The sequence below is a fragment of the Fundulus heteroclitus genome, chromosome 8, assembly GCF_011125445.2.
Source record: "Fundulus heteroclitus isolate FHET01 chromosome 8, MU-UCD_Fhet_4.1, whole genome shotgun sequence".
Lineage (NCBI taxonomy): Eukaryota > Metazoa > Chordata > Actinopteri > Cyprinodontiformes > Fundulidae > Fundulus > Fundulus heteroclitus.
The window spans coordinates 27661820-27679339 of record NC_046368.1 but is presented as its reverse complement, the minus strand read 5'-3'; the positions used below and the strand labels follow the sequence as shown (position 1 = coordinate 27679339).

The 17520-nt window shown below is 39.5% G+C and overlaps 1 protein-coding gene across 1 annotated transcript; it reads right to left on the bottom strand.

The window, feature by feature from the left end:
- Positions 1-2925: 2925 nt before the first annotated feature.
- LOC105931074 (corticotropin releasing hormone binding protein) lies at positions 2926-15272 on the bottom strand. The gene is made up of 7 exons (XM_012869587.3): positions 15053-15272; positions 14872-14965; positions 14416-14573; positions 13169-13379; positions 12722-12867; positions 3690-3807; positions 2926-3594 (listed from the first exon to the last, which is right to left on the bottom strand). The coding sequence occupies exons 1-7, from the start codon at positions 15131-15133 to the stop codon at positions 3440-3442; spliced, it is 963 nt and encodes a 320-aa protein (XP_012725041.2). The 5' UTR covers positions 15134-15272; the 3' UTR covers positions 2926-3439.
- Between the last annotated feature and the right edge of the window lie 2248 nt (positions 15273-17520).

Genomic DNA, 17520 nt, shown 5'->3' with positions numbered 1-17520 from the left:
AAATAGTTCCTTAGCTTAGTTTCTTTTATCTTCATTTTGCTTATAGTTTAGTTAAGTTTCACTAGCCTAGTAGAGAGGATTTGTTAATCGAAATATAGTGTTAATTCAGATAAACAGCATTATATAGTGATACTTTCTTATCTCTAAAACTAAGTAATGTCTTTTTTTGGCCACTCTTTCATAAAGCCCATTTCTTTGGAGGGTATGACTTATTTTGGTCCTATGGAAGGATCCTCCAGTCTCTGCAGTGAAACTCTGCAACGCCTTCAGGGTTACATTTGGTCTCTGTGCTGCCTCTCTGATTAATGCTATTCTGGCTCGGTCTTTGTGTTTTGGTAGGTAGCCTTCTCTTGACAGGTTTATTGTAGTACCGTGTGTTTTACATTTGAAGATTTGACGTCCCTCCAGGGCATATTAAAAATTTTGATTTTTATCTAAATTTATTACAGGCTGGGACATACTACAGCCTCTTCAGGCTGACCCAGCTGAGCCACAGGAGCCAAAGATCAGCAGGCGCTTGCTCGCAAGCTCCCCCAGGCCTTGCTCCAGAACGAATCCCCAGCCTCCCTAATCCAAGTGAGGATCCTGTGTCCTGGGTCCTCTTCTTGTGCTCAGCCATGTCATTGAAATCATTTAATTGCTCTTAGTTTGACCCTTCCCCTGAGGCCATTTTGCCATGGGAGACCTGCTGTCCAGAAAGCATAGCCCTCAGGAATATATGGGTACACAAACCTTCCTTAAGGCAGCAATTCGATGTAGGGAGGTTATATAATATATGTTTTATATTGAAAGCTATGGAGGTGAACAGTTGGTAGTTTTGGGTATAATATGGAATAATGACTGTCTTATTCAGCCTGTTGTACGGCTCAAATTCAATTAGTGAAAGACCAGTAGAGAGGAGTTTTTCTACTCCACAAATCTATTTACTTTGTGCCATTCATCCCCAACTGTGTTTGCAGGTGTCCATCAACAATAACATTCCCAGATTACTTTTTGGGCCCATTGGCTTGCACCATTTAAGCTATTTCTTTTCAAAGACATTGCCTTCTGTTTTCCTCACAGTGGAACAAAATGATTTAGCTGAAACAGTCAACAGTGGCATTGTTCATAATGTGAGGAAATGTTGCTGGGCGTACCTCCTGGAAAAATGAACAGCTTGTGGTCGTTGTTTCAGAAGACTGGCGCATAAAACACATTTGCCAATATAAAAAAAGGTTGAAATGTGAATTTTTAGGCTCTCAGCTGTTAAAAGAATCCTCTTCTCATTTTTCTCCAGCATTAAAAAATACACAAAATTGGATGTTTGCAGGATATTTTTAACAGTCAAGAAAAAGTATCTGTTTTTAGACATATCTGTGACCTTTTGTCTAAGAAATACATTGTATCTCAAATGCGTTTTTGAGGTCAGTGACCATCAGTTTCTGATCATTTCAATGTTTTTTGCCACATCTTTTTTAAATGAATGCAATGCAAGTCCCTCCAGGTGTTCCAAATAAATGATGCATTAAAAACAGAATTGCGCAGGAGGACCTTTGACAATGATAAAGGAAAGCCATGGACCATTCATCCAAAGAGAATGTTTTTTTTTTAATCATTATTCCAGATTTAAAGACGCTTGCCTTAGAGCATTTTGCAAATGTTGTGCTCTCAAAACTAGGACAAATACAAGCTCAAGATATGGGGTCAAAGTGAACTTTGTTTTTTTGCATTTGTTCAAAAAGAAAGTAATATGCTAAAGCTTAAGAAAATCAGCCTGGAATAAAAAGATATTCCAAAGATATGAAACTCAACAGGCTGGAAACACTATTGAAACAAAAACATTGACAACCCTAATACACTATATTTTTAGCCACAATCATTAACTTTACAGAGTTGTACAAGACAACCCCTGTTGAAAAAGTATGCAAAGAAAATAAACATGTTCTGCAATTTGAATGGCTGAGTAATTGTGAGCGAGAATAATATCTGAGGAAATTAAATATATATGTCTTTACCTGACTATCAAACACTCATTATGCTGATAATATTGTCTTTAGGTGAGGTTTTGCGTTTTGTTCAATAATTTTTTGTATGGCTGTCAGTGCTGCAGAGACTTATTTAAAGAGGAGAAAACATGAAAAAGAATTTGAATTGGGCAACTTTGTGATTGTGTCAGTGATCTGGGTAGGTAGGGTTATAACCGTGTGCATTCCTCTCGTCCTTGGAGCTGCAGGTTTTCCCAGAGGGCAGAGCTGTGCAGTGCTAGCCTGGTCAGCCAGACTTAAATCATGTGTATTCAATGCACATGGTCTCCAGCCATCTGAACGTCAACCGATTTGATACTTCCAGCCATTTATGTCTCACTCCATTTAATTTCCTTGTGTCTCTTTGCTCATGCGAAAGCTGATGTCTCTGCCTTTCTTCGAGGTTACCTCCCCAGTTCGCCTCTTGATCTCGTTTTGTGTGATGCTTCCTGAATGCAAAGCTCAAACCTCCTTGTGCCGTTACCTAATGGATTCCTACTTCTACAATCGGCAACCTCAAGGCTCCTCTCTCCCTTGTGCCTCCAGTATGACCTGTCAGCCCTCAAACACTGTTGACCAAACCGACACTAACCCTGGACTGTGAAAGCCCTCCCTGGCTTTAACTCCTAAACCAGTAAGACTAACATGCAGTGATCATAACTTAAAATCAATTTAAGCATTCACTCTGTTCTCCGATTCATCCTTTTCACTCACTTCTGCTTTAAATGAACCCCTCCCGGATCAGACATTTACATATTCCTGTTTTACAATAAATTGTTGAACTTTCCTGGTTTCTTAGTGATTGTCTGCATGCGGGTCAGAAGCTTACTACAAAACATGACTGATTACCTTATTCGTCTCCTCACCAGGCCAAACACACTAACATTTTGGGACGACTGAAATGAGAGCAACAACTGAATGCGTTGCCATGCCGTACAAATTTATTACAAAAGTATTTTTTCAACCAAATTTAACTGCTGAATGGCACCAGATACTCAAATTTCTTTTATTTTCTTTCTGTATTACATGAATTGACTCGGTACATCATGTCTCACCCGTACAAACAGAATAGACACAACACTCATTTTAGCACCATTCATCTTCGAGAATCACAAACTCATAAACTTTATAACAATAATCCCAAGTCAATGAATATACATGTTGTAAACGAAGCATAAATAAAGACAACAGCGGTCCCATTAAATACAAAAAGGACATTAAACTGATATACAGTATGTTTTGCAACAACAATGAGCCATAAGAATGAGACCATGGGGCAATAAACTCAAAATGCCAGTAAATGTAGTCTCACAGGATGTTTATTGGTTTTCATTTCGCTTCAGTGTCCTTGGATCATAGACCAACTGGGTGGAAAATGACTTTAAAAATGTCTGGCAGTCAAATGATACATTTGTCACATTGTGACCCTTTTGGGATCAGTTGTTGAAACAAAAATCTTCCACGTTGTTGAGTTTGATCGTCTGTAGCTCCTGGCTGTCCAGTAGCCGGTAGCTGAAAGACACACGACTGACAAACCTCCCGCTGGACACCATCCTCACCACTGTGTTATCGCAGCCGATCTTCAAATGGGCTGCACAGAGAGGGAGGAAGAAGAAGTGGATATCAAGTCTCGATGAGGTCCATCCCAATGTGCATTAATGAAAGGGGGTGAGGAAGAGTGCTTACTGGGTCCAGTGAAGGAGATGCAGAGGTCTGTGATGGGAAGCAGTTTAGATGTGTCAATACCACTTCCTCCCAACAACTGCACGTAGTCCCCAGACTCCGCACATCCAGGTAACGACCTCTGTGGAAGCCAGCACAATCGAATCAATTTCATTTCATATTAATGCAATACAATTTATAAAATACAATACCGGTAATTCATTTCATATTTTCACTTTCTAATTGTATCCTTTGCTTACTTTGGTATCTTTAGCAATTAATTTCCCACCCATGTACCCAAAGCATTGCATAGGAGTTTATTTTTTTGTTTTACTTCTATGTTTCCATGAACGGTGACAACAAACTGTCACACCGTGCTCTCTAACTAATTTCAATTGTAAATTGGTATCTGAAAAAAAATGTGTTACAGGCTACGTTCATTTATTGAAAGGGGGGAAACAATCTAAAAACAAACTTCTGCTAAATTATAAATTAAACATTTTATTTCAATGAACAAAATAGTCAGATTTGTGTAGAAAGGTTGACTGTAAATCTTTGCAGATCCAAAACATAAGTAGTCTTTCACAATTGTGTTAATATAAGACAGTTTTCAAAGTTTTGCGTTTAATAAAGAAGTTTTTTTGTCATAGCTCAGCAACAAGAACGCAACTTGGGTCACTCTTGCTGCAATAACTGATGGTTTTTAAAATGGGCGTAGCCAAATGGCTCCACAGCGCCCCCTAAAGTGAGATAGAGATACTGGTAGCTAAATCCAACAGATTTGAAATTTGGTATATATCTCCCCGATTCAAGAAAAAAAGTCTCTTAGAGGTATGCCCTAAAGCCAACAGGAAGGTGGCCTTTTTGGGTCAAAATGTCAAGTTAGCCAATTTCTTATTTTCATACATGTTGAACTTGAACAAATTCCTTCTAGGTATTTTGAGCTATCGGCTAAAATTTGGTCAGGCATGGAAGATTAAAAGTTAGCAAAATCTTGAGTTTTCGTGCATGTTGAAGGGTCGGGCCAGGCCTCAAAGTTGACCTTCTAGCCAGAAAATTCCAAACACGGTAACTTTTATCTTTTATCATTTTATCTAAATGCAGCGTCACACCATGGCAATACGTTTGGCTCTAATTTCCACATAGATCATCAGATCTGCACCAAAATCAGTGTTGTCAATCCTATTCTAGTCCTACACAAGAATCCACCACAATATTTGATGGACTTGGCCTATTTCCTCCACAGCGCCCCCTAGTAGCACTAAATTAATCAGCCCCAAGCCATTCTTTGTCTGAAAATTATGGAATTCGGTACACATATGTAAGGAACTATAAAAAGGTCTGTTGGAGCGATGGTCCAAACCCTACAGGAAGTCGGCCATTTTTAATCAAAGCCACCGTTTTGTCCCTTTTGCTCGTGTCGTATTTAAGCACACTCCTCCTACAGCTTTTGAGCTACAGACTTCAAAATCCCTAATATATCATCGGTTCTTCCCAAATTTTGTGTGCTTCACCGTGAATGACTATTTGAGAGGTTGATTTGGTCAGCTGATGACATCACTTTGGCCACGACCACTGAGCACTAAATAAATTACTTCATTGCTGCTTACTCCACGTTGACAGTGTTTCAAATGTCAACCAACATCAGATATTAATATAAGGCAACATTTTCAAAACCCTACAGGAAGTCTTTATCCATCCTTTGCCACCAAACAGGAAGTGACCACGCTTCTGACAGGAACATCGGATATCGGCCAAATTTTCAACACTTCTCAGCAGGTTACATCTAAGCCTGGTTGAAAGCAATGTTGAGGCTTACTCGTGGTACCCGCTAGTGGCGACTTGTGGAACAGCAGGTGAAGTCACCTCACCCCTCCTTTCTCGTTTTCTCAGTGTATGAGGAGTTAAATCTCATCAAAGCCGAACAAAACTTCTGCGGTGTTTGAGTTTTTTGGATTTACGGTAAACCAAATGATGGCGGCCAACAGAATAATCTCCCTAAACCAGTATGTTGAGAGGATATAGAAGTGTTATTATGCAAATATTATCATATTAGTTGGAAAAGGTCTCCAAATAACAATATTATGCTTTATTGCGATCATTTTTAGAAAAACTTATCGTCCAGCAAAATTTGTTATTGTGACAGGCTTGGAGAGAGGCATATATTAAACAATAATAAAACAATGTAGAAAATAAATATTTTGAGGGAAAAAATAAAAAATAAAATAACTTTTATATATACAGTTTTGTATATATTAATTTTAAAAATACATCCAAAAATTATTTTTAGATTCAATTCAATTCAATTCAATTTTATTTATATAGCGCCAAATCATGAAACATGTCATCTCAAGGCACTTTACAAAGATGATACTCAATTTGTTACGATAATCAATAGACCCATCGTTTTAGGGATTACAGCTAGCAAACATTTTTTTTTTAATAATTTCTTGCACATTTCCACTGGTGTTTGGACAAATTTAACCTGACTATAGCCATATGGATTTCGCTCCGCCTAGCTCCACTAACATCCATCTGGGACATCTCCCATAGAGAGTGATTTCTCCAACCAATTTTATTGTCTAGCCAATCAGGACGCAGGGCTGGAGTTTCATAGATGTGACGTAGTGGAGAAGCAACCATGACGTGAGACTGTTTTGATAGCAATGGCGGCTCGTCGAGGAAGCAAGCGTTAACATTGATGCTGGTATTTCTTCCGTGTTGTCCAATCTACCTAATATTGTTTCATTAAAAGAACATCAGAGAACGGCTCTGAAGGCTTTTGTTGGTGGAAACGATGTTTTCGCCCTTTTCCCGACCGGATTTGGCAAGTTTTGTTGTCCGTCGCGGAGCGGTTAGCGCGAACCATGTTAGGAAGCGTTTAGTCCTCGACACGGTCGGCCCGGGATCGACTCCGACCCGCGGCGCTTTGCCGCCTGTCTTCCCCCCTCTTCCTGTCAGCTCAATGTCAATAAAACGCGTGCCACTAGAGCCGCAAACACATTTAAAACAAAAATAAAAAAAGTTTTGTTTTTTTCCTGCGTCGCTCTCACAGCGTCACGGGTTGGCTTTGGTGTGAGTGATTGAAATAGCATGTTGATAAAGATGACAGACAAGTGGCTTATCCAATCATATGCAAGGATTTTTGATAAGGCCCAGCCTTCAAAAAAGGCAATTCCTATGAAGAGGTCCCAGATGGATGTGAGTGGAGCTAGGTGGAGCGAAATCCATATGGCTAGAGTCAGGTTAGGACAAATTACCTTTGGTGATGAGCTCTAAATCTTTGAGGCTGGAAGGTCTCTCTGTCATCACCCTAATCCAGGGGTGTCAAACTCATTTCTATATAGGGCCACTTTGGTGTCATGAAGTCATTAAAAGGGCCGGTTGCACGCGTATAGACGATACTTTTCATTTCATAATTTCATTCTAGTTCACATAGAAGTATAAAAAATGCACAGTAACATTAAAGTAGGAAACTTAGGCCCAGTTTATACAGTTTATCTGCAAAAAAAGTTGATATTGGGGTGAGTTACACTTACAGTAGGCACAGTTTTAGCCACTTTATACACTTTAAAAGGATATATGGCTCTACTTTATGACATGATATGCCTTCTTTTTTTTGGCTTTTGAGGGCCGGGTAATTTATCTTGACGGGCCGGACTCGGCCCGCGGGCCTTGAGTTTGACACCTGTGCCCTAATCTTTAACTCCTCCAGATTATCTTTCAGATTCAAGTCAGGACACTAAAATGTAACTATTTCTTCAAGTGTAAAAAAACATGCTAAAAGTAAAAGGTTACTTTATATCCAACTTTGCCAGGGATATTAATAATTTTGGGCTTAACTGTATATAGGAGTGAATCTAGAATGTAGGAAAACATTTCAGTTTTGAAACAGCCAGTACTTAGCATCAGGCATTTCCTACTGTCCTTTTAATGCCAGAGAATGTGTGATGCTGTATGGGAAATAGATGGAGTGCTGCCCCATCCACCATCAGCTGACTGATAGGAAGCCAATACACGTCCTTCACTTGCAAAGAAAACACACAATATGGCTGCAATTCTACAATAATGGGGGAGCAAAGGGACTATCTTTTTGTGTTTCTGAAATTATATTCATTATTTCTTGGTTAAAAAAGTATGTGGCCTTCTTAGTGAAATTAAGCACCGACTGGAACTCAGTTCTCACTACCTGACAATTTACTAACTTCCACATGTGAAAATGTTTGTAATGGAATAGGTCTGCCATACAAGAGTAAGGATAAAGGATTAAGCAAATGAAATGCGGAGACCCTGGAGTGGGTGTTCTTGAAACAAAATCCAAAAATCAAAGAAGATTTAAAGATGGTTGATGATGGCATATTCTTTTGGCAAAAACCATAAAAAACTGGTCATTTAAAAGTAGTAATAAAATATCCCTGTAATTATCGATGCCATTTGTTTTCTTATTATACTGAAATTCATTTGGTTTAGGAGCGCTGTTTGCTGGAATAATATCAAAGATAAACCGAATTTTGTGGCCAACTTCAAAATCACATGCGTTGGTTTTTAACTTGTTGATACAGGTTTTAGATTATTCTGATCTCTCCTAAAAAAAAAAGATTTTGGGTTTTAATAGTCTTTTAGTTTTAACTAACTGGAAAATATGAACATTTTGGAGTCCTAACCTGAATCTGACAGGGTGGTTGCTAGAAGGCCTTCCAACCACAAAGACATGAAACTCATCACCAAAAATGATTTGTCAAAATACCAGTGGAAACGTGCAAAAAGCTATTCAGCAGTTATAGGTAGTGTTTATTAGCTGTAATAATAATAAACATTCAAAACCTTCAGCTTGGAATAATTGTGAGCTTAACTTTAACGTTTTTAATCACCTCACTGGTACTGAAAACAGCTAAATTTCAATCTTTCTCCTGCATTTAACATAACATCCACACTGAAGACTGCTGTTGCCAGTGCGACCTGGAAGTGTTTACATATGATGGGTTTGTTGTTTGGAAAAGTATTACTGCTTTTTCGACCTGATGCTCATGGGTGAAGTTGAAACTCAACTGATGAAGGTCAATTTCTGGTGCATCTTCAATGTAATATGTGTGAAATGTAAACAAACACAGCAGTTACAAAGCATGATGGCGCACTAAAAATGATTAAGGGGCTTTGGAGTGGTGACTAAATGCGGCTGAAAACTCAAAAAATATCTACAGTAAAATAATTCTTATGTACCTTTTTAGTTTCAGCATCTTCCTTACTCGGACTATGGATTATCAGCCTGCTGCATTCACAACATAATTAGCACCTAATATTAAATATTGTCATTAAAAAAATTACAAGTTTAAAACAGGGATTTGAAGCTGCAAACATGGCTGATTATTTACCATTTTAATAATACTTGAACTTTTTAAGTTGCAAATGTTCAAAATATATGTTGAGATGACCCCAGTCCAGAAATGTCATAGTGGGTAATGTGCACGCTGTTATCTGAACACTACTGTAAAACTAAACTATTGCATTGTGGTGTTTGCATTGGCTGGCAATTTACAAAGAAGCCATGATTATTTACGCAGGACATGGAGTTAGAAGGCTGTGCGTCACGACTGAACTTCCTGCGCAGAAACACCTACTGAGAAAACGCAACATGTAAAATGCTTCAAGAGAGAGCAACTGCCTGATAGAAAAGTTTTTTCTTTTAAAACTCAGACAGCTGCTCTGAGTCTCATACGTTCCGTTTACAGAACGAGTTTCTGACAAGATCCTTGGTGTTATGTGCTGCCTCTTACCGCCATTTCTCATGCACAGGTTCTCTGTAAATAAGCATCCGACGTAAATGTGACTAAAACTTCAAAGTTCATAAATAATGTCTGCATTAACCGCTATACATTTTAGTCTTTTTTTTTTTTTGAGACACAACGTTTGCAGTGAGAAATAGACCGCTTACAGGTTTAGTTTTGGGAATAGTAGCTAAAAATATACAGAGGGGCAGCAGGACTGTGTGCTAAGTGCAGCCTTTTTCACTGTCTTCATGCCCAACTGTACCTCCTACGCTCTTCCAACTCCATAGTCAAATTTGCAACCATCATAGTCAGATTTACCTCCGAATACAATTCAATTCAATTCAATTCAATTTTATTTATATAGCGCCAAATCATGAAACATGTCATCTCAAGGCACTTTACAAAGTCAAGTTCAATCATATTATATAGATTGGGTCAGATTATACAGATTGGTCAAAAATGTCCTATATAAGGAAACCAGTTGATTGCATCAAAGTCCCGACAAGCAGCACTCACTCCTGGGAAATACAACTGCAAGTGCTGCATTTGATACAGTTGATCACAATATTCTCCTACAAAGACTTGAGCATACTGTAGGGATTAAGGGAAAAGCATTAGGCTGGTTTAAATCTTATCTGTCGGACAGATTCCAGTTTGTTCATGTTAATAATAAATCTTCCTCAAACTCTAGGGTCACTTGTGGAGTACCACAGGGTTCAGTCCTTGGACCAATTCTATTTACTATATATATGCTTCCGATAGGCAAAATTATCAGACAGCATGGGATTAATTTCCACTGTTATGCTGATGACACTCAGCTATATTTATCCATAAATCCTGATGAATCCAATCAGTTACTTCGACTGCAGTCATGTCTTGATGACATCAAAAGCTGGATGACTTTAAATTTCCTGCATTTAAATTCTGACAAGACAGAAGTTGTAATCTTTGGGCCAGAGTCTTCAAAAAATAAAGTTCTTAATCAATCCCTTAATCTGGATGGCATTAACTTGGCCTCTGGTAATAAAGTTAAAAATCTTGGTGTTGTTTTCGACCAAGACATGTCATTTAAATCCCATATTAAACAGGTTTCCAGAGTTTCCTTTTTTCACCTCCGGAATATCGCCAAAATTAGAAACATTCTGTCCAGGAGTGATGCTGAAAAACTAGTCCATGCATTTGTTACTTCAAGGCTGGACTATTGTAATTCTTTACTATCAGGAAGTCCACAAAATGCAGTTCGAAGTCTTCAGCTGATTCAAAATGCTGCGGCAAGAGTTCTGATGAAAATCAACAAGAGGGATCATATTTCTCCAATTTTAGCTTCCCTTCATTGGCTTCCTGTTAAATCAAGAATAGAATTTAAAATTCTTCTTCTAACGTATAAAGCCCTTAATAATCAAGCTCCATCATATATCAGAGCTCTGATTACCCCGTATGTTCCTAACAGAGCACTTCACTCTCAGACTGCAGGTCTGCTGCTGGTTCCTAGAGTCTCTAAAAGTAGAATGGGAGGCAGATCCTTTAGCTATCAGGCTCCTCTCCTGTGGAACCAACTCCCAGTTTTGGTCCGTGAGGCAGACACCCTATCTATTTTTAAGACTAATGTTAAAACTTTCCTTTTTGACAAAGCTTATAGTTAGAGTGGCTCATACCCTGAGCTATCTCTATAGTTGTGCTGTGATAGGCCTAGGCTGCTGGAGGACATCAGGGTCTAATTTTCTCACTCTACTGATTTCTACTGTTCTTCAGTCTACTGTTCTCCAGTTTTGCATTGTATTACATTGAAATGACTGTCGTCATTTCAGCTTTTAACTTTTTGCTCTCTCTCTTTTTCTTCATAGTAGGTACACCTGGTCTGGCGTTCTGTTAACTGTGACATCATCCAGAGAAGACGGCTCACCCGCTACTACCATCTAATGTAGAACAGATTACTAGATCAATGTGTGCTTCTGTGCTTGTTTGTCTGTCTTGTTGTGTCTCTGTTCTGTCTTCTGTAACCCCAGTCGGTCGAGGCAGATGACCGTTCATACTGAGCCCGGTTCTGCCGGAGGTTTTTCCTTCCCGTTAATGGGTGGTTTTTCTTCCCACTGTCGCTTCATGCTTGCTCAGTATGAGGGATTGCAGCAAAGCCATGTACAATGCAGACGACTCTCCCTGTGGCTCTACGGTTCCCCAGGAGTGACTGCTGCTTGTCGGGACTTTGATGCAATCAACTGGTTTCCTTATATAGGACATTTTTGACCAATCTGTATAATCTGACCCAATCTGTATAATATGATTGAACTTGACTTTGTAAAGTGCCTTGAGATGACATGTTTCATGATTTGGCGCTATATAAATAAAATTGAATTGAATTGAAATTGAATTGAACTTGGTTTTAAAATCCAGTAAAGCCAAAAAGTTTTTTTTGTGGACTTTCGGGGCCTTTGGAGTAACACAAAAGAGCTGTTGACAGTTCTGAGGTGGAAAAGCTTGACTCCATTAAGTCACAGGGTGTTCCCATCATTAAGGACCTGACACGGTCCATAAGCACCTCTACAATGTGAAGAAATCTCAGCAAAGACTTTTCTCCACAAGAAGGCTGAACAATGCTGGGCCTGTCACCTCGGCTGCTCAGCAACTTTCAGAGCACTATAGATAGCATTCTGTGTCACGGCTGTTCTTTATAGTATGGGAGCTCCACAGAGGACAATAGGAGGGATCTTCTCCGGGTAATGAAAAAAAAAAAGCACAAAGGGTCACTGGGATTACGCTGCCACCAGCGGACACCATGTATGCTGATCGATTGCAGTGAAAGGACGATCATCTCTGATACAGCTCACCGTTTGTCCCCCTGCCATCTGGGAGGAGATGCCGCACTTTAACAACACGCTTCTTTTCCCCCAGCAGCGTCCTCCATCACCCACCCACCCTTCCAGACACACATCCACATCCACCCAATGAAGTTAATGTCGGAAAGGTGCAGTATAACAACAGATGGGCAATGACGCCGAGTTGTTAGGTTTTATCATTTACTGCTTTTAACAGTTTTTATTGTTGGATTTTATCAGGGTAACAAATTGTGACTAAGCAGAGAATCACATTGTTGTGAGGAACCCAATTAAATTTTCTTCTTCTTCCTTTTGCTGCAAATTAAATGACCCAATTAAAGTGACCCTCCACTGCCACCACACGTGGTGGGACGTAAATAACCTAAATTCATCAACTGCACCGAATCAACTATGTTAAGTTCTGGAATAAGCCTTCAACCATCTAGTGTCAGGAGCTCTAATCTAATATTTTCACCTTGGGGAAATTGTTGCGTCGTCCAAGGCTGAACTCCGAGACGTCGATGGCCACTGGATATATGATGGAGAAGCTGCAGTTTCTGTGCTGCTGCGGGATCACCATGGTGTACCTGCCCTCTGGTGACTGCGAGATGACATTGCAGGCTGCAAGGAGAGAGGGAGGGACGCAAACCACAGCTCTGTGATGGATGGATGGATTACAGGACAGAACCAAAGCAATGTGCACAACACACACTGCAGAGATGGTTTGTTTCAATCTTATGAGGAAGTGGGCAAATTTTCTTTTCTTTTTTTTTCCCTCTATAGTTAAATCTTTGTAAAAGAAAAACAACAGAAGTGTGGCCCCTTACGGTATATGGTACAGTATTTCACAGTGAGTTCATGAACCTGATTGAGAGATTGACCACCGCCGCCGCAGTCAGCAAAGCAATGATCTGCTACTTACGAAAGGGGTTGGTGTGCTTCCTGACTGTCAGCGTGAAGCTGCTGCCGGCGCTGTGGACGCGGAAGAAGACCATGGCCACGTTCTGGGAGGAGCGCACGCTTTTCCTCGCGGACCCGGAGTCGCAGTAGTCCACGTAGCGCTCGTACAGAGGCAGCGGATGGTCCTGGGAGCTGGGGAACTTTTCGCCTTTCATCACCCAGCCATCGAACACCTTCGCAGAGCAACAGCACACACGCACACAGAGAAAGGAGGGGAAAGAGAGCAATTCTAAAGCGATCCAATCACAAAGAACTGGCATCGTGGAGAAACTGGCCATGGGCTACACGACTTGGAGTAAAAACATCACAGTTTCAAAATATCAGCAAGGATATTTTGAACTAAATCAGCTTTTTTTTTATTTAAAACAGAAAAGCAACATCTATTCACTCTTCTTTAAAATAATATAGTTAGTGCTATTTTTTTAACATGGGTAATAATGACATTATTTTTTTGATATATAGATTCTGATACTGAGACTGAACGGTAAAATATAGACTAAACAATAATTTTGTGGAAGCATTAAAGTAAACTTTCCGATTGCAGGGGATATTTGACCTTTGCACCCTGGGAGTATTAAACGCAGATAAGCCGGTTAATTAGTCAAGCTATCTGCTCTGGTGGCCAGCCTGCAGTACGCCGCTCAGGAGACAGGCTGCTTGTCTGTTGTAGTTTTGTGGCAAAAATATCTCAGTAACTGTAATTAGGGACACTCCTTTAGTTTCCACAGAAAAGCTTTATAAGTAATGTTTTTGTTTTCAGGATCAAATATATTTCTAAACTGCTCAACTTTTGAAAGCAAAATAAAAGCGTTGTAGCCTTTTTTTTTTCCAGGCAGTGCCCAGTAAAAGGTGGAGGTTTACCTACAGAGATATGTGACTAATAGGAAAAAGAAGCTGATTCTTGTTTTTGACGTGTTTGGCATGGAGTAACAAGCGCAAACAGGTTTAACACGCTGCTTATCCCTAAGAAGCTTTTCAGAAAGTGTTACTAATCTTGGAAAATTCTCCAATTCCAGTGTTTTGCTTGCAGAGAACCACAAACAGCCTGCGAAACATGCACAAATCTAACTCCCATTCCATTACCTCACTTTTTGTTTTCCACATAAACATCTAAAATATCTAGACAGATGTTTAAGGGGTATTAAAGGAGCTAAATCTCCTTTAATAAGATGCCAGGAGAGCGCTTTTTGCCTGACGTTGCCTTCTTACTGTGATGAAGTCTCCTCCGCTGCAGTCGATGTCCACGCTGTCATACTCCACGCTGATCACCTCGCTGGGCTCTGCCATGAAGAAAGCCGCGCAGCTGAGCTGAGGGGTCTCTGCTGTGAAGGTGAACTGACCCTCCATGGCCACCATGTCCAGGCAACCTGACGGCCAATCAGGTTGCAGTGAAAGGGAATACACATGATGGATACAAGGATTAGAGGGTTTGTGTGATGCATCCAAGGATCGTCCAGGTGTTGTAAATTTAATTTACAATTTACTCTAAAGATTTGTATGAAATTTTTAAGAAATGTTTTTTAAAAAGCTCCTAAAACTTTTTAAAAAAAATCAGAATAATATGTCAAAATTGTGTAAATATTTCTAAATTACATTAATTTATTTCTCCCCCTGCATAAATAACTTTATTTATGTCCCTTTTTTTTTTTCTTTTGCAGAACTTACGCAAAGGTCGGCGATACATTAACAGGTCAGGAATCTCCCTCCTGAGATCCGACTTGAAAAGCGCGTAGAGTTCATCCTTGGAGACGTCGTTGTTCTGCGGGGATGGAGAGAGAAACGCGAGATTTTATGTTGTTTTGAAAGGACGCTGAGAGGAAGTTTGCGAAACGTCCCGGGCTCTCACCTCGATGTACCTGCAGTCACCGCTGAGGACGGACAGACACAACAGCAGAAAGAAGAGCTGCTCCCGGAAAGTGCGCTCCATAACACGCTAGTGAAGTTCACCTGGGCAGAGTTGGAGAAGTCTGAGCTGCTCTGCGCTCGGCGCTCCTCGTTTTTATGCGATCCGAGCTGCCACGGACCAAGTCACAGGGGGGGCCCCCGTCACAGGGCCCCCCCCGTCACCCACCGCCATCCTCCTTGGCCAATTGCGTGGTTGTGACGAGGGCGAGATCAAGGCGAGCGTGAAGAGAGCGATAAGGCGCGGAGGAGAAGATGGCCAGCTGATGCCAAACTGAGAGTCAACCAGCAGATTCATCACACCTTATCTTTGCCCAAACGGTTTTAGGAGCAGCTCTGCTGTCCTTGCGTCCTGCTGATTTTAGCACTTAATGTGCTTTAATGTTATTTTTAAATTGTCTTGCGCTCCCCTCTCAATGAACCTTTCAAGGCGCATATGCTAAATTCGGACTTCATAGCCCCCTAGACTCTTTCTATTGTGCAGGAGCCATTTCACCATGTATTTATTTTTAAATCATCTTAAAACAGCAGGGGCCAGTAAGGCTAATGCATCACATGTGAATTAGTACGCAAACCCATGACAAAGTAGGCTAACTTGTCCATAAAGTGGAAGGAAAAGTCAACGTGGCTGTTTCCTTTATTATTATTATTATTATTATTATTATTATTATTATTATTATTATTATTATTATTATTATTATTATTATTATTATTATTATTATTATTATTATTATTATTATTAACAAATGTAAATTTTAAAAAGAGTGGGATGTATTGGTATTCAGCTCCCTTGATTGCAACACTCCTAAATAAAATCAGATAAAAGTCAATAACTAAAAAATAAAAGTCAGATTTAGCTTTATTGGTCAAGTTTGAGTGAAAAAACAAGGAATTTGACTTGTCTTACATATTGACAAGTGATTAGATTTAAATAAAACACTCTTAATATGCAATGTTGCAACAAATGACACTAGTAAAAAAACTTACTTGTACTATAAATATTTAAATTTTTTATGTTCACTTTTCAGAATTGGAATAAATACATCCCAGTGCCATAAAATGTTAACCTCTGGCCAATAATGGCTAAATCACTAATCATAACACCCTGATGTTTACACAATGTGTAAACAAATGTGTAAATAAATAAATATTTCATGCTGGTTTATTTCATTATATAAGTTTTTGCCTCTTAAACAAAGACATGGTATTAAGCATTTACATATAAAGTAATACTAATTTTACATGTTAGAGACAAAAAAAGACAACACATTAATAAGCATTAAAGTATGGTTTATGGGTTAGGTTTCTGCAATGTTATCAGCGTGTAAAAACTCCTCTTCAGAACCAATCTCTGCTCAAAATGGTGATCTGCACCACCAAATCTACTTTCAGCAGTTATCACCGGTTATTATAGCTGTAAACTGCAGAGAATACGGGCAGAGTTGCTCCCTCTGTCTTTACTCCCTCGGCTAGAACTGTACAAGTACAAGTCCAGGATGGAGGGAAGTGATATTTGGTGGCTGAGCCAAGCCACAGGGTGATGAATGTGCTCAAGACAGACTGACTAATGGGCGATGTAGAAGATGACCATCAGTCACAGTGGAAGGTTGTACCTCTTGATTGGCTGACAGGAAAACTATCAAGGGCAGCGCACATTAGCAGTGTCAGAAAGTACAGCCGTATTTCTTTCCAAAACCTACTATTGCTGCGTCTGAAAAGCAGCATCACTTCTCTCTTAAGAAGCGTCAATGCTTCTACCTAAATCTGAATCCAGTAGTCTGTGTTTAAAAGTGATTCTATAAAGTATTCAAATCATGAAACCTTTTCATTTCACTTTATACTTATAGATCTCCCTGTGTTGTAAATTAGACAAAAGTTTGTAATGTAAGAGAATAATGAAAGATTTCCAGTTTTAGGAGTAATTTTGCGAGACACTGTACACGGATATGAGTTCTGAGCAGATGTTAAATTAACACTTCCAAATCTCTCTATTTAATTCTGTAGTCTACTACAATGTGAATGAATGAGTAAATGAATGAATGAATGAATTAAATGAACAGTTTTTATTCAGAGTATAATATTATCCAGATTTCATAGCTCACACTGACTGCGGTAACCCGCACCGCAGTCAGTGTGAGCCCAGGGTTAGAGGCGCTGCAACAAGTCATCAAACTGAACTAACCTGCCACATCAGTTTCACTTTCTCAGTGACTTTGGATCGAGCCCTCTGTGGGTTGATCATTTTGCTTTTCATCAAATGATGTTGCATCCTTTTGTTCTTAAAACATTACCCATTCCACATCGGTAAGGAGATCCAGCATGATTTTTTTCTTCTAATTACAATCCGATGTGTTTTCAAAATGTTCCTTTAAAATTATTTTTTTTATTCGTGTCTATATGCTGCATAACAAA